The following is a 23678-nucleotide window of genomic DNA, read 5'->3' as shown; positions in this document are numbered from 1 at the left end:
CGTACCTTGCTGATCTGTCCCGAAACCCCAAGAGTAAAACAAAAATGTCCAAACGTATTTCATATGAAGGGTCCAGACCCGTGGAGATCAGAGCCGCTACCTCATGAGGACTTCTTTAATATTACATTTCATTTCAACACATTTTCATGCAGTCTCTTGAGAGCCTCTGGCTTACAAGGTTTGCATTTGGAGCGCCCTCTTGCACTGACCCACATGCATACATGAAGTGCACGCAAAGGTCAAGCGAGATACAAGTCCAGCTCCAGTCTCACTCCATCCTCTGGATACAACTGGCAAAAATAAACAACACTAATGACAACCCGGTGTTTTGGAACCTTAGGGCTGTGTGCGTGTTTAAAATAGAATATGAATCATTTTCTCTATGTGTTGCGGATTTATTTGAGACAAATGAGAAATGCTTTTTGAGTTTGCAGAAGTAAAAGGCATGGAAACGGCTTCAAGTTGATGTTATCCTATATTTATGGAACCATCCAAAACACCAAAGAATAGAATGTCATGAAGAATGTAGTAGGTGTCATATCCACTCTTCACTTTTCACATGACTTCTAGCAAACTATCTGAGTTGATTGAATAGCTTTATGTGCCAGTTAAATTGGGGAGTCCATAGAGAACACAATTGAAGTCTGATGGTGTCAGATCAGGTTTGCGCTGAAGATCTTCATCCGAATCAGAGACAGAACTGTGATCTGCATGGAGGAGGGAAATAAAAAGTCCACTTTTGAGAGGTCGAAGGCTGTATCTACTGCAGTTAGATGTGTCTATTTGATGCCTTTCTCTTTTCAGAGAGATGAGAAGAGGTGGAAATGTTTTTACATGGTGAATGGAACAAACTATTTTTATTTGGTATGGATCCGTTTGCAGAAACACAACATTGTTTTGGATGGAATGCAGAATGGACCCTACCGTTTGATCCCGTTGCGTCGTCTCGTCTGAGGAAATGGACAATCTGACCACACGTCTGTTTGCCGCTCAGAAAATCTACAACAGAGATTCTTCTTATTGTCAAGTCCCCAAAACACAAAACTTGTGAACAGCTAAAGAAACAAACATACTGTCCAAAAAGTTGGTTATGTAGTCCGAGTTCTCTTGAAGGCTGCTATGCCACTGATTGAGGACAACGCAGTTGACACCAATCAAGCTCAAGAGCAGAGCCACCTCCAGCGGCTTCTCCAAGCTGTGCTTTCCGGCCCTGGAACAAAAGAGTCAGTAGGCTTGCCAGGAAAAATGGATCCGTCTCATTTTGAAACAAAAAGAGAATGATCCAAATGGAGCCCATTGAAAACGGAGACAGGGAAAGGAAATGTCAAAACTAAAGACAAAAGGATGAAAATAAATACATGTTCTAATGAAGGAAGCTTCATTTTACCTTTTGTGCATGTCAAGGTTCGATGAGTGCACAGCACTGGTTTTACTCTGGACCAGATCAAACAGAAGAGCCAAGTGACATTCTGAAAAGAGCAGAAAATCATCTCATTAGATATGTAACTAAATATAGATATATATAGTATGTGTGCATTGGGGAAAGAAGTACCTGACAAATTGAGTGCTGCTAGTTTGGCAGGTGGGATCGGAGTCAAGAAGTGTTCTGCTCCCAGGTACATGAAGCCACTGCATTTGCACAGCACCGTCTCCAACTCACTCAAACTAAAAAAAAAAACACATAGATGAGATGAAGTGCATTCCTCTATGACCCATGCAAAGTCTGCTTTGTCAAAGAAATGGAAAAAAAAAAAAAAGACGAAGTCACACCTGGGAGTTTGTTTGATGCCCACAAAGCCCGGCAACAAATGGTTAAAATTCTGACCGTAGGAACCCCAGTTCATCTTTATACTATCAACAAGAGTGGTCCCTTCTGGAAAACATTTGGGCAACTATTGTCATTAAATATACACTTTTCACAGTAAGTGGAATATGCAGCTGAATGCGATATAAGGCTGTGAAGATAATGAGAATGAAAAACTAGGATTCTTAGATAGTTTATTTAGCAACATGATTCATGCATTGATTCATTTAGAATTTAGACAAGATAGAATAGTATGACACAGCCTACTGGAAATAAAGCTGTACAACAAACTTAATCGAGAAATGAAAACATCTCTGACAGTGTCAATCAAAACAGAGCATTATGTTTATAAAGTGTCTTGGTGCGTTTCCCCAAAAAGTATCGAGAAAAAAAAACAACAACCACTAGCTGGCATTAAGTTTTACTCACCAACATTGGTGAAGGTATTGACGATATCTTTGTCATTAAAGATGCATTTGAAGTTGCGTGTGTCCACTGGGACGGTGTGTTCAGGCAAGACATTACTGACAGGAGGTACCTGTGGACATATTAGACATACCTTCTTTGCACAAAAGTGTCTTTGTTTACTCAACTTCAGACACATTAGGAATAATAGCAAACAAAAACATTTAAAAAACTATTTTTTTAGACCACCATCTAGTGTAAGTTCTTTTTGGGCCAATTCTACAGTATGTGCAGGACCGGATCAGTTTACTCACCACTTTGACGGGTTGGTTCTGATTGTGTTTCCCCTTCCCGCCTTTACCTCCTTTGGTCTCCTTTTCCGCTACTACAAGCGGAATCAACAAATGCACGCATGTTGGATTCTTTTCTATTCATGCTGTCCAAAGTGGATTGGTGCACATTTGAAACTTCAATACCTTTGACAGGCTCTTCTTTTGGTATACGGCTGCAGAGAAGCTGGAGGGAGAAATCTCGAGATACAGAGTTTAGTAGGTCTCCCTCAAGGACAGACAAGGCCTCTAATGGCAACTCCATCAATTTGGAGTCTGCCAGTAACACCACAAACTCTTTTGTTGTAGCTTCTGATTTTCACAGACAAACACACATGAGCATCTTCTAAACAGCACAAATTGTATTAAGACAAGAGTAAAGATTGTTATAATATAAGGAATTGCAATGCTTCAGGATAAAACACTCATTGTACTGTACCTTCTTCATTTAAGGATACTTTCCTTTCTTCACTTTTGTCTTGGGCCTTTTCAGAAACTAATACAGTTGACTCTTGGGATCTGTGATAAAAAAAAAAAAAAAGAGAAAACGCTTCTCATAAAATCGTGAAGGCATCAAGTGTAGCGCAGTTGCTGTACGATACCTCAAGAAAGTGAAATCAAACTGAGAAAGGAGCGGATTCAAGTATTCTTCCATTTGTTGAACAATTTCATTGAAGTGAAGCGTTAAGGTATTTTCTTGATCACATCTCTGCTCAGGACATCAAGAGAACGTGTTAGTTGCTTTTTCTCCTACTGCGGTAGGTAAGAGAGGAGGACAGACATACCGGATGAGAAACGTGATCCTCTTCAGGGCTTTGCCCTCGTCCATCATGCAAACAGGACTCCTTTAGGAGTCCGTGTCTCATCTTTTGGTCAAAGGCCTGCGTCTGCTCTCGAAGAGCCAGCAGAGCCCTCGGGCAGACACAAACCTTAGCCACTCTAGAGCATGGCGGCCAAGCTACAACAAATACATTTACACACACTCAATGTATGCTGAGAGACACCACTTGTAATTGGTCCCAGTGAGCACCCCTAGCCAATATCTTCCTCCAATCCCTCTTTTTTGTTTCTCGATCCTCCTTCTCCCTCACCATTTTCTGTTTCACAGTGGAACCAGCCCATTCTCAAAAATATAGACAACACATTTCTTTACTACGACTTACGTTTGTCTTATGCAAAGAGGTCAAACTCAATTTCTAATGCATCTTTCAAATGCAAAACACCTGTCCATCACAAAGCTCCAACTCAATTTAAATGCAGACTGTGATAACACATCCCTACGAGTATTGTGTACGTGTGTTACTCTGTAAGCATTAAAGAACATATGTGCTGTTAACCTTGTGATGTCTTTCCCTTTTGACTTTCTGCAGGTTCAGGCACCTTGTAGAGTGCTCCGTAAAGTTCAGACCTAAAACACGACACACACGGTGATGGAATGTTACGAAGGTACACAGGAGGTTTATCATAAAAAAAAAAAAAAAAAAACACTTCAACAAGGAATTGAATCTTATAGCCACATTTTGTGATGGTGGAAAAAAAAACAATATAAGACTGTGAGAAAAAGATATGCACCAGTGGTACATGTTGATGTATTTTCTCAGACACGGCAAGTTCGCTAGTTGTTAGTGATTGAATCATTTACACAAGTAGAAATTACCCATCTTTAGAATGCTGCAGTAAAATAATCTTCAGGTCGGATGAAAGTTCTGCAAGAAGTTGGAGGTGGTTGGGGTTGATAGTTAGTTGGGAAAAGGCCTGCAAAAAAAGTGGTACGTTATGTAACATCAAATAACTTGTGTCTAAAAACGTGCAGAAAATGTTTCTAAAAAAATTCTTTTTTTTTCTACTGCAGTCTGAATCACCAAGGAGAGAATTATGAACAGTTAGTGTTAGCACAAAACCCTTTGACTTCAGAAAAACATCTTCACTTTATTTGATGAAAGGCACTTGAAATAGTTGCAGGGATGGTGTCATTTAACACGAGTTTGAATGTAGAAAAGCATTTGAGCTCATATATATATAGCTCAGCATCTGGAAGCAATTTTCAGGAGCATGGTCCAATTGGCGCAGACATCCCCAATATTAAGGGAACTCAGCAACATGCTATGACAGAACGCATTCATCATGAGGAGTGTGCTACCTTGGAAATGCTGTTCAGGGAGTGTCTTACTCCTTCCAACACTTTAGTGGGTCTACCCTCTTGAGACACAGCCAGTTTCCTGTACAGGCTGAGTAGAGCCGATAGCTGGGACACGCTGATGTCGTCACAGGCCAAATTTAAAACATCAGCCATCACATCCACCGTACAAGCACTCTAGGGATCAAAACACATGATAAAGGGGTCATGTAGTTGGAGGTGGCATTCTTCAATATGACCTTTGGTATATTGGTAATTATTAAAGAGGCAATGCTCTCATACATTTACACGTTGTGATGCACAGAACCTTACCTGAAACAAGGCCAGATACTGACATGCCAATTCATGGTCTGACTGGCCAAGACACTCCAGCATATTGAGAGAGGCATCGCTCAAGATGGAGGCTGGCAAATTGTGCTCAAGACATAGACTAACCGTTTGAGACAGTAAGTTCTTGGCTTGGGCCAAAAGCTGCTCAACCTTGTGCTTTTTTTGCTGCATGGCATAAAGAGGGAGCAGTTACAAACACATTTGTAATGTTGCTACTGTAGTTGGAATCAGTTCAAATGTACTGCTAATAAGAAAGGATCAATTGAACCCAAACATTCCATATTAAATAATACAATGCTATGCCGGGATGTGTTATAAATAAATACATAAATAAATAAACAAATAAGTAAATAAATCACAACAGGAAATTGACGTGTTTGGCAACTTCCCTCAGCCACACCCCTTTCGTTACGGTCATGTCTATCACCTGCTTCCTCTCGTTACCTCATGTATTTAAACCCTGGCCGTGTGTTCCTCCTGTTAGGTGAGTACTGTTGTTTTGCGTTCCTGTCCGTGCCGTGTGTTTTTGTCGTCTGGTCTCCCCCTGGTCATGTCTGGAGGCTCATGGTCAGAATTGTATCCTTGTCCAAGTGAACTTCTGTCGGTCGGTCGGTGTGTCTGTCTGTTTACTGGCCGTGAGTGTCTATCCTGTCTGTGTCTTAGGTTCCCCACCTTCCTGCCTCCCTTCCAACTCCCTTTCCCTTCAATAAACCCCGGTTCAAGCTGCATTTGGTCGCCCTGGTTCAACTCATTTCCTGACACATTAGTAAAATATCAACTAAGAGCAGAGTATGTACCTGTGGCTCAGCGCTTTTAGCAGAGGTCCTCTTGGACTCTTTACTGCTTAAAGTGCTTTCCTTCTCTTTCCCAAAATTGTCTTCTTCTGTAACCGTGGTACTAATGCCACATGTACCTTCCTGTTGTGGAGGATTTTAAGATCACAAGTTTACTATAAACCATAGCATGGTCAAAAAAATGTTTTATTTGCTCAGCGCAAGTCCTAACTAATGCATGTGTAGACTTTTCTTTCCTTTGCTATTTTTGTAGACTCGCTCAGTTCGAAACAGGCATTTGCTGCACTGTGGGAGCCATAAGAGAAGTCTAGGCATTTTGTACCGTCAAGTGTCTGTCCCAGAGAGAAGACATATAAACAGGATCCTCCTGCACAGCCAGCAGTCTCAGGGTCTTTCCCATCAAACTCAAGAAACGTGCTCTCATCTCCATGTCACCCAGCGAGCAAGAGTTCACAGCAGCCAGCTGGCACAATGACGTCTGGCCCAATGTGCTTCCCACGTTCATCCACTCCTGTATAAGACTCGAGTATTTAAAGTCGAACGTACCAGCATGTGAAAAGCCTACCATTTGTGAGAAACTAATTGGTTTGGCAGGAATAAAATACTGGTTGAAAGAAAATAGCCAGGTAAAATGGAAATCAAGTACTTGTGCTGTCCTCTTATTGTCCATTATGAAGATTGAGTGGGAGGACGCAAAAGCTTCATTAGAGAGAATGATTGGCATATTTAACTGCATTGTGAATAGGCAAAGGTAAACTACATCACCCCTTTGCAATTATGCTCCTCATGAAATTGATTGAAGCAATGCTTAGTCTAAACTTGTTTCCGCTCGCATCCTTAAATGTCTCAAGCGTTGGCATCTTCAACCTATTAATATTGAGTGCACCGGCCGAGCTAGGCTTTGCTCCACAGGGTGGCCAAGAATTGCGCAATTATTGACCTTTATGCAAGATGTACCTGTTCAATGGAGTTGGTTTCAGGAATGCTCCGCATAAAATCCTCAATTGCTATCTCAGCAGTACTCTTGTCCTTGACCAGGGCTCGGTTGACTATTTCTTCACAGTGTTCCTCTAGTATTGCCAAACAAACATCTGCCAGGGTGAGACGCAGGCGTAGTAGTGTCCACTTGGGTGATAAGATCACTCCACAACTCTGGCAAAGAAGGAAAATAAACATGCAATGTCATACTTAGTATTTAAATCATGAACTGAAGAGAGATGCATACTTGTAGTACTGTATTCCACTGATATAAAAGATCCCGCCAGTAAAATTGGACTTATTGTGAAAAAGATAACCAATTTCAGAACTTTTTAGATATTCATGAAACTGTGTAAATTATATAGCAGGAAAAAATAAATGAACAAAAGCAAAAGACTGAACAGCCAGTGATGAAAGGTTATCTGGAAAAAATAATTTACTGCAAACAAAACTACTAATGGCAAAGCTTTACGTTTTCACACATCAAAAAGTGCATGTATTGATAAAATGCACCAGGTGACATTTTTTTTAAATAGATAATATTGATGGTTACCGTAGCCATAAAAAGATGACTAGAACAGATGAGCGCAAGTGACTAGAGCAGCAGCACCATCTATTGGGCAAATATTCTTACTATTGTTTCTCAGACACCCAAGTCCACACTCAAATACCCCATTGGGCTTGGTTCTCCAAAAGTTGTTAGGGTGCAATCTTTTTTTTTAATAATATCATCAAAATAAATCAGCCAGCGCCTGCTCTCAAGCCCATCTGGTATGAATGTGTTGACAATGACAACGAGCTTGAACTGTTCATTTGAGAGCATTTGTGCCATTCAATTGGTGCCGTTGACTTACCGCCTCTTCCAGGTGGAGCAGGTTCTCAGCATTCAAAACCACACATTGTTGTTCTGAGATTGCTAACTGCATGTGGGAGAAGGCGTTAAGGAGAAAACGCTGCTTCTCTTTTTTGTCCGTAGCCTTGTTGGCCAGAAATCTTCAGAGGGTTGTCAATGTTGTCAAAGGAAAACATAGATAGTGTCTGCATTAAATAGGGGGACCCCCAAAAGGCGGAGTAACTTTGCCTTCACTGACCTCAGCCCATATGAGCACTCTTCATGGCTCTTGGCAGCATGTTGTCTGTAGTTGAGTTGGGTGAAAACCCTGGCACATTGGCCCAGTGTATCACAGGCAGCTTTCAGTACGTGCAATCCCTGAGTGGACAGTGCCGCTCCTGGCTCACTGACACAAATGCCACTTCTAGACTCAATGGCACCCCTGAAACAAAGGCATAAATGACGTTGGGAGATGTCTCAAATATCGTCATTCACTGCTGATTAAAGAATTGACCATTTTTTTAATCTACAGAAATATTTCAATGAATGAATAAGTACAATTACCTCATTTCTAATGATGTAATTAGAAATGTGATCTCTGAGACTCGGTTCACTCGTTGCTTCAGAACCACCGTCAAAGCCTCACACCCTTGTTTGATAATCTGATCAATCTGTTGAAAAAAAAACGGATGTTTATATAAAAAACATTTGGAGAAATTTCAGTATGTTTTTCTTGACCTTGGCTTGTGCATCCTGGACTCTCTGGCCCAACACAGCATCAACCTTTGTGATGGTAAACTTGTACCAGAAGTATTCGTCCCCACCCAGGGCTTGGGCCTTATCCAGAAGGTAGAGGGACTGCACATAGTTCTGCTCCTCACAAGCCAGAGCAGCCATACCGAGTAAGATCCTTGGCATTACAGTCTGGTCTTTAAATTCCTAATACAAAGGAAACAAACATGACATGCTTGAAGCTAACTTGAAGGACTATTCTCTCAACTCACTAGAGCGACCAACTGAGCTTCTGCCAGGAGTTGCCGGGCTCCTTGGTACAATCCCATCTCCAGGCAGACCTCTGCTTTGTCAACCCAAATATTCAAGCCAAACAAATTCTTCCTCTGTAAATGCGACTCCATATCGGATTCCTGTCAGCAATGAAAGAAGCATCAGCGCACTCTTGTTTCTTCACTTTCTCAAACAAAGGTAACGATTACAACATAAATAGAACATTTTTGGGCTGACCTGATTCGGCCGTGAGTAGAGGCGTTTTCTCTCCTGTGAAAGAGTGATTGCTCCATGGCACCTAAGGCAGTGAATACAGTTTCTTATAGACAAATAATATTCTGAGTGGAAAAAAAACACATAGTTGTCCTTCACATACTTAATTTGTTCTTGTTCTTGTATTTTCATCAGATTCATTAAACTCTCATGATACGAGGTATCAGTCTCCATGCCAAGCTGACAGCAGGTCCGAACTATTCTGAAAAGGAGAGAAGGCCAGAAAGAAAAAATATTCATGACCCTGATGTTGGATTCACAGTAGGTCTATAAAATATGTCTAAAACATATGGCCACCAATTAAACTAATCCCCTCTTGTTATTGAAATCCCGTCCATTAATCTTTTTTGTGTACATTTTCATTGACGACCTTCACCAGATTGGCTATATAAAGTATTCACGTGTCAGCGTTTCTACCTGAGTCGATACAAGTCCGAAAGGCTCTTCCTATCCAAAAGATCGTGAGCAAACGTCTCAGCTAGGTGCATAACAGGTAGGGTCAGGTGACTCAACGAGAGCGAGTGGAGCTCCTTTACCAGAAGGTCAAGATAAAACAAGCTCTGGGTCTAATATCAGGCAGAACAAAAAGAAAAAAAAGATGAAAATCAATCATGAAACTCCAAACAATGTGATTGAAGTGGACTTACCTGATTTGTGATGCTGTGAATATTGATGCACTGTGGGTTACAATTGGTTTTGAAGGTGTACCGGACCTGATCGGAGCAAGTGTATCTAACCCAATACTCCAGAGTAGACATAAGAGTGGAATCCAAGACAGGTTTGGGATTCACCACCGGTGGGGTAGGCTGGTAGGGCAAGGAAATCATACACAAAAAATACCATATTGCTATACTTCATCACAACCACATATTAAAGTGAATCACCCAAATGAGGAAAAGTAGTCGAAAAGTACATACATCTTTGACTTTTTTGCCTTTTCCCTTGTCTTTTTTGTTCCCGACAGGTGTGGGATTCTGGGCTTTCGGTTGTTCACTGGGAGTCGCAGAAACAACTACCGCTGACATCTGCAGGGAGAAACAATTTCCATATTTACCACAGGTAGAAATGTGGGGGGCCTCAGGGCTCAATCCTTGGGCCACTTGTCTTTTTTATACATGTGTATAATCAACCCATTTTGTCATCAAGACAAGGTTAAACACATTTAAAAGCACATGATTGGTTTAAAAAGAACCCAACTCACCTGCCATATTTGGAGAACAAAGTCATACGCTCTGAGCAGGTTCAACTGGTGCTCCGGTGAATTCCGATCTGCCATGACAGCAAGCAGAGTGTGCGCTTGTACCAAGCTGTCAAGGCGTTGCACTTCCTTCAGATTGGACACCGTTTGTGTGAATGACAGTCCTTGAACAACAGCCAGAGTTTCACATTTCGCTGTGCTCGGATCCATATTCTGAGAGTCTTCTTCTAGACAGAAAAGCGGGGGAAAAAAAAATCCAAACAAATAAGAAGATGTCGGATACATAGAGCAAGGTCAAGGGAGGAAATAAGAGGATTGGAGTGTGAGGAAACATGCGACTCCAATGACATTCACGCTGGTGCAAATAACATCCAAAATGTGTACTTGATAAAAAGTCAATATAACACATTCCCTTTAAATTTTTGAATTGTGGAGAAGGAATATTAACAAGACAACAGTAATCACACATGAGGCTGACCTTACAGTTGAGAAAAAAAGGGCCATTTTCTTCATAAAGCTTGAGTGGCGTGAAATGACACTCACCTGACACAGGTACACCTGAAAAAATAAAACCATAAAAGATATGAATTCAACAAAGCAACCAGATTACCAGTAAATGGTAAGCCAGCAGGTTGTACCTGATTTTTCTGACTGCTCTGTCTCCAAATGTAGAAGAATATCAATGGCCCACTGAACCTGATGTTGGGCCTCTTCTGTAGACAAGTTGTGACAGTACATCCATGCTCCAAACGCAAGCAGGAAGCTGACCTTTTGCCATTGATTTTCTTCCGACTTCAATACATCACATATGTAGAACATAGAAAACAGATGCACGCGTTCTTTTTTGTACAGCTGTAATCCTGTCTTGATTCCACAAGATGGTGGTAAGATCCCAGTTTTTTTGTCTTTTCTTTTCGACCACACTTAAATGTTTACATCAGCCGATAGTTGCAGTAGGGTTTAAACTTACCATGAGAGAGGTGACTGATTTCTGATAGCAGGTCAGCTGCTGCGTGACATGGCAAGAACACAGAGCTGCTTTGTGCCACATCAAGGAGCAATTCTGCTCTTCTTTGCCTTGTAACGTTTGCATGTCCATCAATACGCTTTCCCCCAGCCGTGCCTTTATTTGGATGCGACATTTCAGCAGAAATCTGTCAAATACAGATAAGAATAACTTTTGCTTTTATCTTCCTCACTCTTTTGAAATGAGCTTTGACTTACAGTCGGTGTTTGGTGGCAGGCATATCTCGAACGGCATTATCCAACAGCTGCAAAGCACCATTGCAATCTGTTCTATCAATATATATTTGAAGCAACAGACAGTACAGTGATGATCTTAGGGTTAGGACTTCCTCGTCTGCTCACAAACATACACAGAAGAGTGGAGAATTAAGAGAAGGACCATGCCAGGATCCATGTAGTACGTACTGTAGCTCTTACTTGGTGCTTCAGGTTTAGAACTTCCATGAGGGACTCCTTTCTGCGTATTTTTCACTTTGTCCTGCTTCTGAAATATGAATTTTGAAAAATATTACTACTAAAGTGGTCTACTACAGTTACCATAGCAGTAAGCAGGCTTTTTTTTTTTAGGCTGTAGTACTAAGTACGTGTGTGTGTGCGTGCGTGTGAGAGAGAGGGAGAGAAAGAGATAGAGAGCGAGAGTTCTCAAATTTTAGATTTCACTCCTGATCCTATCCACAAGTTGTCACCGGTTCATAAATAATGAATTGGTCTGGAGCCCTGCTGTCTATAGTATGTACTCAGATTGATAGGAAGGAAACCAATTTCATTTAGAAAAATAACATTAACTATTCCCAAAAATGTTGGCTGCCAATATTGGCACACACAATTCCACAGTGGAAAATAAATATGTCTGTGCAGCAGGTGTCAATATGGCCAAAGAAAGCGAGTCATACATTTGTATGCTTAGGGTAGGTGTGGAGGAGGGCATTAAGAATGGCCTCCAAGGGCTCTTTCAGCTGATGTCTTTCCTCCGGTGAATGCGTTAGAGGTAGGCAAGTGTTCCAATAATGCCTGGCAGCTGTAAAACATAGTTCAGAATGCCCTGCCTTTTGGGCATACCTGTGAAGACAATCTACATTTAGAATAGAGGCTGAGAAACTGAATAAGGATCCTCGAAGCACTTGGGCTCCAGGTGCACCTGATACTGGACAGAAGCATGTCCATAGCTGTCTTGTAAATATGTACATCTCCGATAGACTCGTGGATTGAGCTTAACCCCCTCAAGCAAGCTGCTGTGCTCAGCATCTCGTTCACTGCAGGCAAGCCATACCTAGGGAAGTGAGAAGAAGAATTAGGAAGTCTCTAGAACCTCCCAAAAAAAAGGTCATTTCAGGAAACATTCTCCCTTCACCCAAGATGTTTTCATCTCACCCCCTCGTACATAAGTTGTGTCGATACAATTCGATCTACCTCCGACTTCAGGAATGAAATGATTACAAAAGGTCATTGTACTTACAAAAGACAAGGTGTGGTGTTAAGACACTTTGATGCCGCATCCTCAAGATCCATGGCTCTCTCTGTGCAGCTCAGGGCCAAACTGTACTCCTTGGCATGGAGGCAGAATGCAGCCAGCTGGCACCATGTCTGTAACTCTACCACAGCATCGGTCCACTTGCATTGAGACACCATGCTCACCAACTTTTTGTGACAAGGGGGGGAGAAAATATGTAAGACGGAGGGATTTTGGTGGACAAAAGGACAATTAATAGCTGTCACAAGGGAACGATTTACAAAAAGTGATGAGACGAGATTGATAGCAAGTGATGAGGAGAGTTGAAATGATAAGGGAGTAAATCAAGCGTAAGGAATAAAAGAGCATTAAAAATAATGAGGTAGTCAAGAATGGGAACAAGGCAGCATAGAGAGCAGATAGTTTGAGTTATGAGGGAGCAGTACTGTCGGAGAAGAAAAATAACATTTAAGAATAGACAGAGCAAAGAGCAAAGGTTGAGTAGCGCCCATCCATTCAAAACAAGAGGAACAGAGCCAAAGGCAAACTGGGCCGATGTTAACTTAGTTAAGCATGATTCATTCTCAAGGTATTGGACAGCTCGCTCAATGTATGGTCACCAAGGCAACTGGTGATGCAGGTACGTACCGCTGAGAGACTGGGATCATAACCTTCCGAGGGACTGGAATTCTTATACGACTGAAGCATCTCCACTGCAATCAGCACACGAGTTATAGGGGACATTTCTTCAATCTGAAGGATACAACAAGATTTTGGATGCAGTCATTTTCTGAGTACATACATATCTGTTTGTATTCATGCTTGGTTATGAATTATATATGCATTTAACACATTATGAGGTAAGCCTGTAGAATAGTAGCATTAAACATTAGTCATCTATGTGCACATGTAGTGTCATTATCAAATGAAAAAGCATATTCAATTATAAAACAGACTCCGTTGTTTATAATGCAAGACATTTGTATGTTCAATAACCAAAAAAACTTGCGCGTTGAAAGAACAACATTTTATGAATGATAGATTGAAATTATAAATAGAAACCATTTATACAGTTTTCAGTGAGCCCGGCCGGGGAGGAACAAATCTAATTAGTTTGGACACAAAAAACACATCAAGCTCAGGGGTATATGATCATGGTGATTTAGCAGTCAATTTCTGTGACAAATCATAGAAGCAGTCTTTTCATTGACTGTATCCTGTGTGTTACTACTCGATATGAAAATGGCAATAACATCAACATATAGTGCATAGGAAACGTGTGCTGGGACCAGAAAACAACAAACGGGGCACGCTTGAGTTGAGGTGGAGTCTTTCTCTTTTAAGATCAGACCAAAGCAATTTTTGAGCTCTTTTGCTTTTCTTTTCTTTTTTCAATGACTGATACGTATGTGGGGAAAAGAAGCAAATCTTTTCTCTCTATGTAGTCGGGGAGAGAAATAGAAGAGATGTCGTGGGTGTCAAAGAATTACAAAGCCAAATATAGTTGAGAACTTTTTGTTTTTGCGTTGTAAAAACTTTCAGTTTCTGATCCAGTGCCACGCAGCAACAGTGATGTCATTGTTAAGGCAAGTCTGTGATCTTTCTATGGAGGACGCAATCTTGTTATTCAAGGCAAAAACTCAAAACACTTGCTAGTCTAAAGCAAGATTTTTTGTTCTGGGATTTAAAAAACATGAACCCAAATTGTCAATTCCAGTACTGGATGATAATAGAGTATAATGTACAATTCCTTCCATCCATCTATCTAGACAAGGTTGAACTGCCTCACCATGGGTACCGTGAAGGACTTTTCATCGATGTCCGTTTGGCAGCCAGCCTGCTGCTGCAGGAGGATCTTGATCTGTGCCCACGTGGCCACCAGTTGCTTCTGGACAGCAATAGGTACTGCCTCCCCTGTGGTGCCGTGGGATATGGAAAGGGCGTAGTTACACAGCTAAGAATGAAGACAAAACATATATACAATATCACGTTGAGTATTACTGGAAGAAATTGAAACTTGAATGAATAAAACTGACACAAACAGACATACCTCAAAAGCTTTGTGAACCTTCAGGAGAGCATCAGGGTCGAGCACGTCGTTGGTCTTCTCAGATTTCCCTTTTCCCATGTTGACCGGTAGCGCAAGCTCCTCATACAAACCTCGGGCCACGGCATCACAAAGGAGCACCACTAAAGCATGATTTCTATGGATGAATGAAAATCAATGTTTTATACGAGCTATTTGGGGAAGGTGAAGTCACTTAAAATGCTTTTAAATCATAACGTGGAAGGTCCAAAGCAAGGCTAAACTCCAGACCGGTGCTTAAATCCAAACAGAAGCACGGAGGGCTTTTTGGGACAGTCATTTTAAATTGGACTGGCAGATTGATGCTGTTTTTAAATCCAAGTAAAGCCTACCCTGTGCATTCGGTCTTTTGGAACATCTCTACCAGGTTTTGAAAGGTGGGGATGAGACAGTTGTAGTCTCCAGTAACCAACAAGTGCCTGTTGTAGTTCCATAAGTAAATGGCAGAATTTGCCACAATCCAGGGTTCCCTGATTTGTGTGCCGAGCTCGGCCGCTCGCAGGAAAGTGGACGTGGCATAAGCGGACAGATCCTGGATCCAGTCTCTGAGTGGAGTTACATAAAGAAGAATAACAACAGATGCAGTTCATAACATGCAAATATATTTCATATCCTCACATTTCATAGGCAATAATGTTAAACAGTTAAATGGGATAGATCGTATTTAGTGTGGTCAGTCTCTGACAGATGTCATGAAGCAGTGGCAGCTGGTCAATAGAGGACAGGACAGTATTTGATGCTTCCCTGATTTGCTAGCAAAAAGGGCCTCATGTGTTTTTAGAGTTTGGACTAAGCAAATAGTTGTGTTTGTCTTTTTACCTGTAAATAATCCAATGTGGGTCATCCTCAGATACACCTACATCCTGTGGCAAGACTGCAGGGCTGTTGAGCTGCACACCTTGCATTTGGAGCTTTTGGGCAGTAGCCTGAAGAAGAAAGGTGATTATTGCTCCTTCAAACAGTAGATCGTCTTCAAAAATATGCCCTTAATATGGATTTTAGGAAACACTGACATACCTCAGCAGTGATAAAACATATTTCAGCTAAAAGGCGCAACTTTTTTGCACAAGGTTGATTTTCTTCATAGCTGTTGAGGTTTTCAGTCGAGCTCTCTTCCTCTGAGCATTTGGATTCTGTCCACAAAATGGGCAACAACTCCTTGTATGTTGAAATGTTAACAAACGTAACTCAATATGAACCTTTTGTCCTCAGGCCTATTTAATATGGAAGCAGATCATTTCATTGAGTATCTTACTGCGACAAATGGATATCTTGGCTCTGGCTTCATCATAGAGCAAACAGAATCGACCAGCCACTCTGCACACATCCCAGACTTCCTGTTTTCTTGCTGTCTTTGCAAGTGTAGCCCATAACCTCAATCTAGACAAGTCGATAGATACACGTCAACTTCTATGAACACCGTTGGAAACGATACACAAATACAATCAGGTTTTGAAGTTGCAATGGGATTCAGATTTGCAGTTTGACATTAAAAAATGGCAGAACCAATTTGCACATGCACGCTCAAAACACCTCTCTGTGTTGTCAGCGTTTTCTCCTTGTCGATCCAGGTATCCATCCAACTTCTGTACGGCCGCATAGTAATTGTGAGCCTCAGCGGAGAGCTGAGCTATCGGTCCGCACCCCACACTGGCTTTGGTAACTAATCAAAGAAAACTCAATGATTTACGATGCAAAATTGTACTTTCATAATTTATCAGGGCGGTATTGTAGAGGTTACACGTGCACATAATATTCTATTTGTTTTCTTGCACTTTGTTGGACTTCAGTGACTGCCTATCGTTTATTTACAATTGATTAAATATGCATAGAATAAATACACACAGCAGGAGGAAGAGGCGTGTGTAAAAAAGTCACAAGTGGTTTACACAGCAAAACGATTAGCGTAAAAGAGAGCTTCTCGTTCAGATCTGTTTTAGATATGCCACGGTCTCAGCAGCACTGGGGGCATTTGGTGGAAAAATTAGATTAAGAAGACAGCATTGGTTCAAAATGTATACAGTCTATGTGTGTGTGTTGTTGCTAATCCTTCACTCCATCACTGATCTAAATGACTTTTTAATTAACAGTAATCTCCCATGATGGATGTCCTTTGAAATGCCGCAATATCACAGTTCATGTGAAACAATGGATGGAATGTATTTTTCCAAGCATCTACACAAACACAATCAATATCATAACATTAAGAAGTCATGTGACGCTAACATGCCAGTCTGAATTTTAGTTTCAAGGCATGCAGACTGGATGCATGCAGGCAGGCAGGCTGCAAGTACATTTGTGAAATGTTTGGTTTACGTGCAAGATGTGTTGAAAGAAAATCAATTGATAATTATGTGACCACTCAATGTGAAGAAGAAGAATTTGTACTTTTGGAGATGCTATCTGCATTCAGCACCATCTGGAAATCAGCGGGGGCCAATAGTTGGCCCACAGTCAGCAGTAAGGGACGACAATCTGTATTTTGTTGGGGCTGCCTGTCCTTGACCTGATAGGAAAACACCAGAGTTACTGCCAAGTACAGTATAATGAAGGGCACTGTACGTATAGCCAAAGGCATTTGGCCATGTGGCCACTGCATATAGTAAAGTTAAAAACCACCCAGCCAAACAACCCCATTTATTTGTTTAATTCTTTTCCTGTTTTTTGGTTTAAATTCGGGCTTGGGACTGGCAGTGGCCGTGTAGTCAAACCCAAGTCGTCTGCACAAAAGTACACAGCATTGCTATTACTGAGTTTGATTTTATAAAGGGAAGAAAAGACAAGCTGTAAGAAAATGTGGTTACAACGGGCAATTAAACTGCCTTATTAAAGTTGGAAATGTAGGCACATGTAGGCAATGTATAGATTTTATTGCCTACTCCTCGATTCCTTCTTAATAGGCTTGACTCGTATCCTTTCTTCCAGGACTGTTCAAATGTGTGCTGCAAACCTGCTGCATAAGCATGGCGGCTTTATCCTCGGTCCGAGAGGGTGTTTGATAAAGGTTTCTTCTGAGCTGAAGGAGATGGAAAGCTGACGACAATCTTTCTTTTTGTGTGCCATTATCCAGCAGCACGGCTTTTTGCAGGTGAGTCATTGAAGCCTCGAGGAGTCCGTCTTCCTCTTCAGACGCGGCAAGCTCAGCGTGGACTTGACTTCGAACTAGGAACAGCATGCTGGGAAAATAAAATCCAAATTCATACAATAGGAACAATCCCAAAAAACAAGTTAGGATATACATCTTATTTTACTGCTATTAGTAAGTAGTAGCCCTAGATGGCCACATTTAGCAAGCATCAATCAAACGGGTTACCATTGCATGTCCTCTAGTATTTGAGCCATCCGCAACATAGGTGTCTTAACGTGTTGGCGGAGATTATGCTGCAAGAGTGGAAGACAGAAGTTCCACTGGGTTGCACAAACTGCCTGCACAGCTTGAGGGTCCCCCTCTCTGACTGCAGCCAGCAGACACTGATTTAGCTTTCCTATTGCTTTGAGACGGGCCTGGGGGAAAACAATATCTTCTCAAGCAATTACAAAAGACAACCCTTCTATCACAGAGCCTGCCATTAAACAATGAGGATAAGAAGAATACGACATGAATACAGTGTAGCAGTGTATGCACTAATGAAGATATCAGCAATGAACATGAAACGCAATCTGATCAGCTATTTCAGTATTTAATTGGCTTTCCTAGTATAAGCGTCAATGTAACTAATATTCAACAAAGTGAAACTTTTAACAGGCGGGTGCTCAGTTTTCCTCCCACATTCCCAAAAAAAATTGTCCTTAGGTGTGATTGTGAATGTGAATGGTTGTTCGTCAATATGTGCTTTGTGAATGGCTGCCAACTGGACTACTGGGATAAGCTCCAGCACGCCCGTGAGCCTCGTGAGGATTTGGAAGATGAATGAATGAAGGAAACTATAATAACATTGAAGTGCTTATCAAACAGCCAAAGTTACTGCTTGATGATTAATATCATCTGAGATGTGTCTGCTGATGGAGCACCTCCACACTGGATTTGGAGTAGTCATTCGTCTTTGTCTCTTTCTTCCGGAGCTCTATTTCACAGTTGATACATTCCATTATTATTTGTTCACCGATACTCTAAAAGGAGAGAGCGATCCAAGAGTCAATGTTTGATGTAATAAGAGAAAAAAGATTTGCGTTATTTTAAACCCAAGTAGCTATTTATACATGATGTATTTCTGTTTAACTTTTCTTTTCATCTTCTTCCCTTTATGAATGTATCTTTCCAATGCTGTTTTGGTATGGTATGAAGCAAGGGTCACCAATGAGTAGCCCACAGGTCTGTTATTAATATTGATCTGTTTCCCAATAACATGATAAGGGTCTTTCACAAGATTGAATATTGGGTGGGGACTCACTGTGTCCCCTGCCGGCTTAATTTTTTTTAAGCATTTCTCAGCTATTTTGTGATTTTTCCCTTGTAAGGCCAACGGAGCCAGCTCCAAGAGGAAGGCCACTCTGAAATACAAGGTCAAATAGAATGTGCAGTGTCAGCCAAAAGCAAAATGTTATATGACAGTACTCGGAACGGAGGCCCAAGAGCAGCCATAATTTACATTACAACAAGTAGGGGGAAAAATGCCAAATACTTACAACAAAATAGCTTTTTCTTCCTGCATGCACAAGTCAATAGCAAAGGCAAAATGGGTACAAATTTGAACTCAATGGACGCTCAAACCTAGCTGCGAGTACTTTGAAGGTATTTGTGAATCTGTTCTAACGTACTGAAATATGTTTGAACGTACTCGGGAGTACTATTGACCGTATTTGCCGTTCCCCAAAAAATATTGGCTGCAAGTAGATAAGACATGAATAAGTGTCATGGATTTTAAGGTTCCATACCTTTCAGCTGGCGGAATGGGTGTCCGAAGAGAAGCTTTTGTGGAGTCCCCCAGGAGACTTAAAATCTCCTCAAGCTCATTCAAATCCTTTTTTGCTAGTTCCCCCTCTTTCATTTCTCCCAACGACCTGGCGCATATATATATAAAAAAAAAAACTATATAACAGAACACGTCACATCAAACAATGATACAATCACAAGTATTTCTTCATTTGGCTAAAAAACTGCATCAAGTTGCTTATGGTGATAGACTACACAAATCATTGAGATCATATTTAGTTAATATTGTAAATGTAGATTGAAAAAGTATAACGTTAATTCACCAAATTTGTATAAATTCATTGTCTAAAACACCTGCAGAGAGAACGCAAATAGGAAATCCATTCCAAATCATATAGTTCCTTACCTTTTGAATTGCAGCATTTTGAAAATGACAGTCAAGGTAGTAGACTGACGGCTTTTTTTGAGGAGGATTTCCCTTTTGGACATGTTGTGCCACACCTAAGGCAAGAGGAGAGGCCTGCGGTTACAATGGATACAAATGCTATGAGATGCAATTGTTGCTTCATTCATGCCTGATACAGCCTGTGGACAGTGTGTGCGTGTGTGTGTGTGCGTGTGTGCGTGTGTGTGTGTGTGTGCGTGCGTGCATGCGTGCGTGTGAGAGTGTGTGTGCATGCATCTGTGAATTCCCTTACAGAATCCTTTTGTTGCTTACCATACTGTGATAAATAGTTCCACAACCAAGGGCCATTAATTCCAAATGTCCTTTTCAAACATTTGTTTTCATACATATTTGTCAAACGTGGGATTTGTGAAGTCCTTTGAGACTTGTGATTAAGGGCCACATAAATAAACATTGCTGTTGAATCGGGGTTCCACATTTTAAAAAACAAAAAAAATGGTACCAGATTGGACATGACATATGGCCATTCAACCAAGGCGTGTCCTTGAATTAGCATCACAGATGTCTTCAAACATGGAAGCAGTCAGCCATCCCATTCAAATGATGACACATAGCCAGCCACTGTGCTATTGGCTGACATGGTGTGTTAACGCACGAAACAAAAAAACAAGGTTCTCCCAAGACATTAAAAAGATCATTCTAGACAATCATTCTAGACGATAATGTGTCATCAGTTTGTTTTTCAAACCTTTCTCTTGAACCACAATTCCAAAGCATATGGTTATTTTTCATTAAGATTCTTATTTACATTTGTTTTCTTTTATTAACAGAGGGGTACCAATAGTTTTTTTCCATATGTTCATGAACGAGGGACAAAATGAAAAAAAAAACTGTTTTCTGTTGTTTGCAATGCTTATATAACTTTTTACAAAATCCCACAAAGCTAATTTGCTTCTTCCATATAGTAAATGTGTTTCAATTTGTCCCTGCACTGCATACCTGTAAGCGAAAGATGTCTCCTAAAAGATGAGGGCAGTGTTTTCTGATGAATTCCTCTGTAACTCTGGCATAACTTACAGCATCATCACTTTTCCCAGCATCCAAAAGAGAGTCAATTAGGTACCTGAACACAGGCAAGCATTGATGGACATTATATTCCAAAAAGTCTTTTCACATTGTTTCAAAGTCAAAAACACAGTGCATCCATATGTGATTAACAAATAATATTAGACACGTATTATTTGTCAATCATTGACCTTTATTTGTACACGCTGCAGTTGCTTTGTTCCTTATAATAAAATGGACTGTGTGGACTGAGATACAAAAATGTTATCCACCCCATCTGATCCTGTCAGGAAGTGTAAATCCAATTAAAAGTCACTCTCACCGCACTGCAGCGTACACACATTGTAATGGTGTCTAGTGACCAAAAACAAAATTAGCATTTGAACCTGAGGTGTTTTCATGAAGACGAAACATCTTACATCAGCGCACTTCCTCACGCAATGACACCAAAAGCAAGCCAATTAATTGGCAAGCCACAAAGATGTTGCGGCACACCATACGCTGCTTAATTAGCTTGCTATGGAATCGCGATGATTGAAGAATGAACATAAGAGTGCAATGAGGTGCCACTTGCATCATGAGTTGAGCCCTCCAGCTGTGGTCCTTGTCTGCCACCAATTCCAGACTTTTGACCACCTGCCTGAGGGAGGATACGAGGTGGCAGCACCGCCCTGGCTGGAGAAGAGGACGTACCATCTGGAGATACAGTACTGAGGCGTTGAACACAAGGTAGTGCGATCTGCCAGAAACAAACCACAAGCGCAACAAAGAAAACATCAGGGATAGCCTATGAATCTAACCCTATTCGCAATTTGTGTTGCGATGAATGTCTAAATAAGAGGAAATAAGAGTGACATTTCAACTATTTGTTTAATGAGCCACAGTAGAGAAATAATTTGATGTATAAAAAGTAAATGTGTGTTCATTTTAAATAGACTACTTTAGTGCTACTAATTTATCCACCAGAGAGCGAGCATGTTGTGTACTTGTCTGGGCTTGCTTGAACATACATATACTACATATATCCCCTTAGGTGCTTGCTGGTGGTTTGCTCATTTGACCCTTTTCTTGACACATTCCCCTTTTCTTAACAGATGCATTGCAAATATCCAAATATCTTTTACAGAGAAACACCGGGGAATGAATGGACTGTACTTATACATCACAAAACCCCACAAAGTTGTTTGAATTAAACCAACGCAGGACCGATGGGCCAGATGTGAATAAGAGGTCATGGTAAGTAAGTAGATACATAACATTGAATTATTCATTGTTTGCCATTCAAACATTCATGTAATGAAAAATGAAACGAACTATACACCCTCATGCATTGCATTGTCGACTTTCTACAGCTGGTATATTTGACTATGTATGCATGTTGTGTCTTACCCTTCGTTCATGCAGATGGCTTTATTCCAACAAAGGATTTCTTACCTTTTCTCTCGCTTTGAAATGTCAATAGCTTTAAGTAAATACTGGACATTCTCTTTAAAGTCTCCCTAAAAGACAAATAAATAGGGCAGTGAGAACTCATCAGCTCAAAGAGTTATTTCCCTAAATGCCATTGTTCTTTCTAGTGTAAGTAACAGAAGCAAGTCCACCAAGAAGCTGAACCTAATTTCCTGCACTCACCATGTTCCCTGTGGGCGGGGGAATTTTCAGTTGGCTCTGACAGAGCAAGGCGCGACACAAATATTGATCAGGTGGTGGATTGTCAGCAAAGAACTTCTTCAGGCAGGTTGCCGCTATCTCGAAACAACCCAGCTAAGACACAATGCAAACAAAATGACAGTTTCAATATGTTGATCGGTTTGTCATTTGGATTGATCGGTTTGTCATTTGGATTGCACACAGACACTTCTATTTCGGTACACCTGCATAATCCGAGAAGCATCCACCTATTGAAACTGTCCTTTTCCATCTGTATGTGTTTACATTGAGCTCACGCGTAAGGGTTGCAGCTCAACTAAGGTTTGCATTGTCATGATTTCAATTGTTGGGGCGCATACCTCCAGTGCAACTTCTGCACAGTAGATATACATATGTCGGTCAAAGCTGAGTGTTCCTCCTGAGTCGGCTTCTGCCATCTCTTCCAATTCATTGAAGGCTGACTGCAAAGCTCCGGAGTCTGTTTATGCCACAAAACTGTAAAATGCAACTTCAATGGTGTATCTTAACAGGAACTGAGCCTGCAGGAAGACAAACCTTTTTTCTTCTTGGCTTTGGCCAAATACTGGAGGACATCCAGATCCATTTTGCCGTCTATTTGCAGAGCACGCACTGTAAAAGCAGAAATAAACTTTCCCTGTTATCTCAACAACTACTGGTAACCTTATTTACAAAACAAACAGGCTTATGAATTGGAATTGAAATACTCGTGATTTTTCCCGGCTCATTTCTTAACCTGTTCATGTCAAATCAGCTCTTTATTCTTTTGGTGCTTAATTAACAATTAAAATATAGCACATTCCGAGTTTAGTGTGCAACAAGCCTTGAACGCATTATAGCTATTTAAAACGTACCCTTAATGTTACATCTCACTAGTTTGTTTAATTAAGCGTAAAACAGTCAAATTACCCGTGTAGTAGAATTTTAATATGAAAATGTCTTCTGCTCGGTGTTTTTCCCAAATTTTGCGTCAATCACTATGACCGCTATTCATTTGTTTGGTGTGTTGCTTAGCAACA

General features: G+C 40.9%; 1 protein-coding gene and 3 long non-coding RNA genes across 16 annotated transcripts; 3 read left to right on the top strand and 1 right to left on the bottom strand.

Annotated features, from left to right (window-relative positions):
* Positions 1 to 87: 87 nt before the first annotated feature.
* Positions 88 to 23678, bottom strand: cfap46 (cilia and flagella associated protein 46). 9 transcript variants are annotated; one of them, XM_088385323.1, is made up of 60 exons: positions 23569 to 23678; positions 23197 to 23271; positions 23001 to 23119; positions 22624 to 22755; positions 22426 to 22490; positions 21566 to 21730; positions 20926 to 21049; positions 19927 to 20021; positions 19523 to 19648; positions 19039 to 19138; positions 18659 to 18757; positions 17961 to 18151; positions 17598 to 17823; positions 17036 to 17153; positions 16181 to 16310; positions 15903 to 16027; positions 15665 to 15780; positions 15467 to 15573; positions 14980 to 15192; positions 14612 to 14765; positions 14351 to 14515; positions 13210 to 13314; positions 12568 to 12749; positions 12250 to 12381; positions 12005 to 12170; positions 11529 to 11595; positions 11310 to 11445; positions 11056 to 11239; positions 10724 to 10877; positions 10629 to 10643; positions 10089 to 10312; positions 9805 to 9912; positions 9535 to 9693; positions 9305 to 9453; positions 8991 to 9089; positions 8852 to 8912; positions 8614 to 8754; positions 8348 to 8548; positions 8174 to 8280; positions 7869 to 8051; positions 7632 to 7770; positions 6757 to 6951; positions 6122 to 6310; positions 5803 to 5922; positions 4988 to 5170; positions 4679 to 4852; positions 4196 to 4293; positions 3876 to 3946; positions 3324 to 3496; positions 3141 to 3247; positions 2978 to 3057; positions 2686 to 2850; positions 2524 to 2594; positions 2234 to 2342; positions 1771 to 1873; positions 1553 to 1665; positions 1388 to 1469; positions 1074 to 1210; positions 925 to 999; positions 88 to 707 (listed from the first exon to the last, which is right to left on the bottom strand). In XM_088385323.1, the coding sequence occupies exons 2-60, from the start codon at positions 23243 to 23245 to the stop codon at positions 598 to 600; spliced, it is 7686 nt and encodes a 2561-aa protein (XP_088241449.1). In that variant the 5' UTR covers positions 23246 to 23271; positions 23569 to 23678; the 3' UTR covers positions 88 to 597. The 9 variants fall into 9 exon arrangements, with proteins under 9 accessions (XP_088241449.1, XP_088241451.1, XP_088241450.1 ...); XM_088385325.1 differs by having other exon boundaries at positions 2524 to 2591; XM_088385324.1 differs by having other exon boundaries at positions 10089 to 10309.
* Positions 5499 to 15587, top strand: LOC148392795 (uncharacterized). 5 transcript variants are annotated; one of them, XR_015860464.1, is made up of 7 exons: positions 5499 to 5581; positions 8386 to 8511; positions 8617 to 8812; positions 9023 to 9148; positions 9852 to 9946; positions 14331 to 14463; positions 15498 to 15587. It is a non-coding gene; the product is annotated as an uncharacterized LOC148392795 (long non-coding RNA). The 5 variants fall into 5 exon arrangements; XR_015860465.1 differs by lacking the exon at positions 15498 to 15587 and adding an exon at positions 14636 to 14757; XR_015860467.1 differs by lacking the exon at positions 9023 to 9148.
* Positions 5589 to 6437, top strand: LOC148392796 (uncharacterized). The gene is made up of 2 exons (XR_015860468.1): positions 5589 to 5794; positions 6053 to 6437. It is a non-coding gene; the product is annotated as an uncharacterized LOC148392796 (long non-coding RNA).
* On the top strand, positions 17615 to 23245 carry LOC148392794 (uncharacterized). Its single transcript, XR_015860469.1, has 4 exons — positions 17615 to 17735; positions 21616 to 21720; positions 22118 to 22227; positions 22569 to 23245. It is a non-coding gene; the product is annotated as an uncharacterized LOC148392794 (long non-coding RNA).

The sequence above is a fragment of the Syngnathus floridae genome, chromosome 9 (assembly GCF_059516105.1).
Source record: "Syngnathus floridae isolate MCC-2025c chromosome 9, RoL_Sflo_1.0, whole genome shotgun sequence".
Taxonomy (NCBI): domain Eukaryota; kingdom Metazoa; phylum Chordata; class Actinopteri; order Syngnathiformes; family Syngnathidae; genus Syngnathus; species Syngnathus floridae.
Note: the sequence above shows the minus strand (reverse complement) of the source record. Positions and strands in the feature narration are given on the sequence as shown.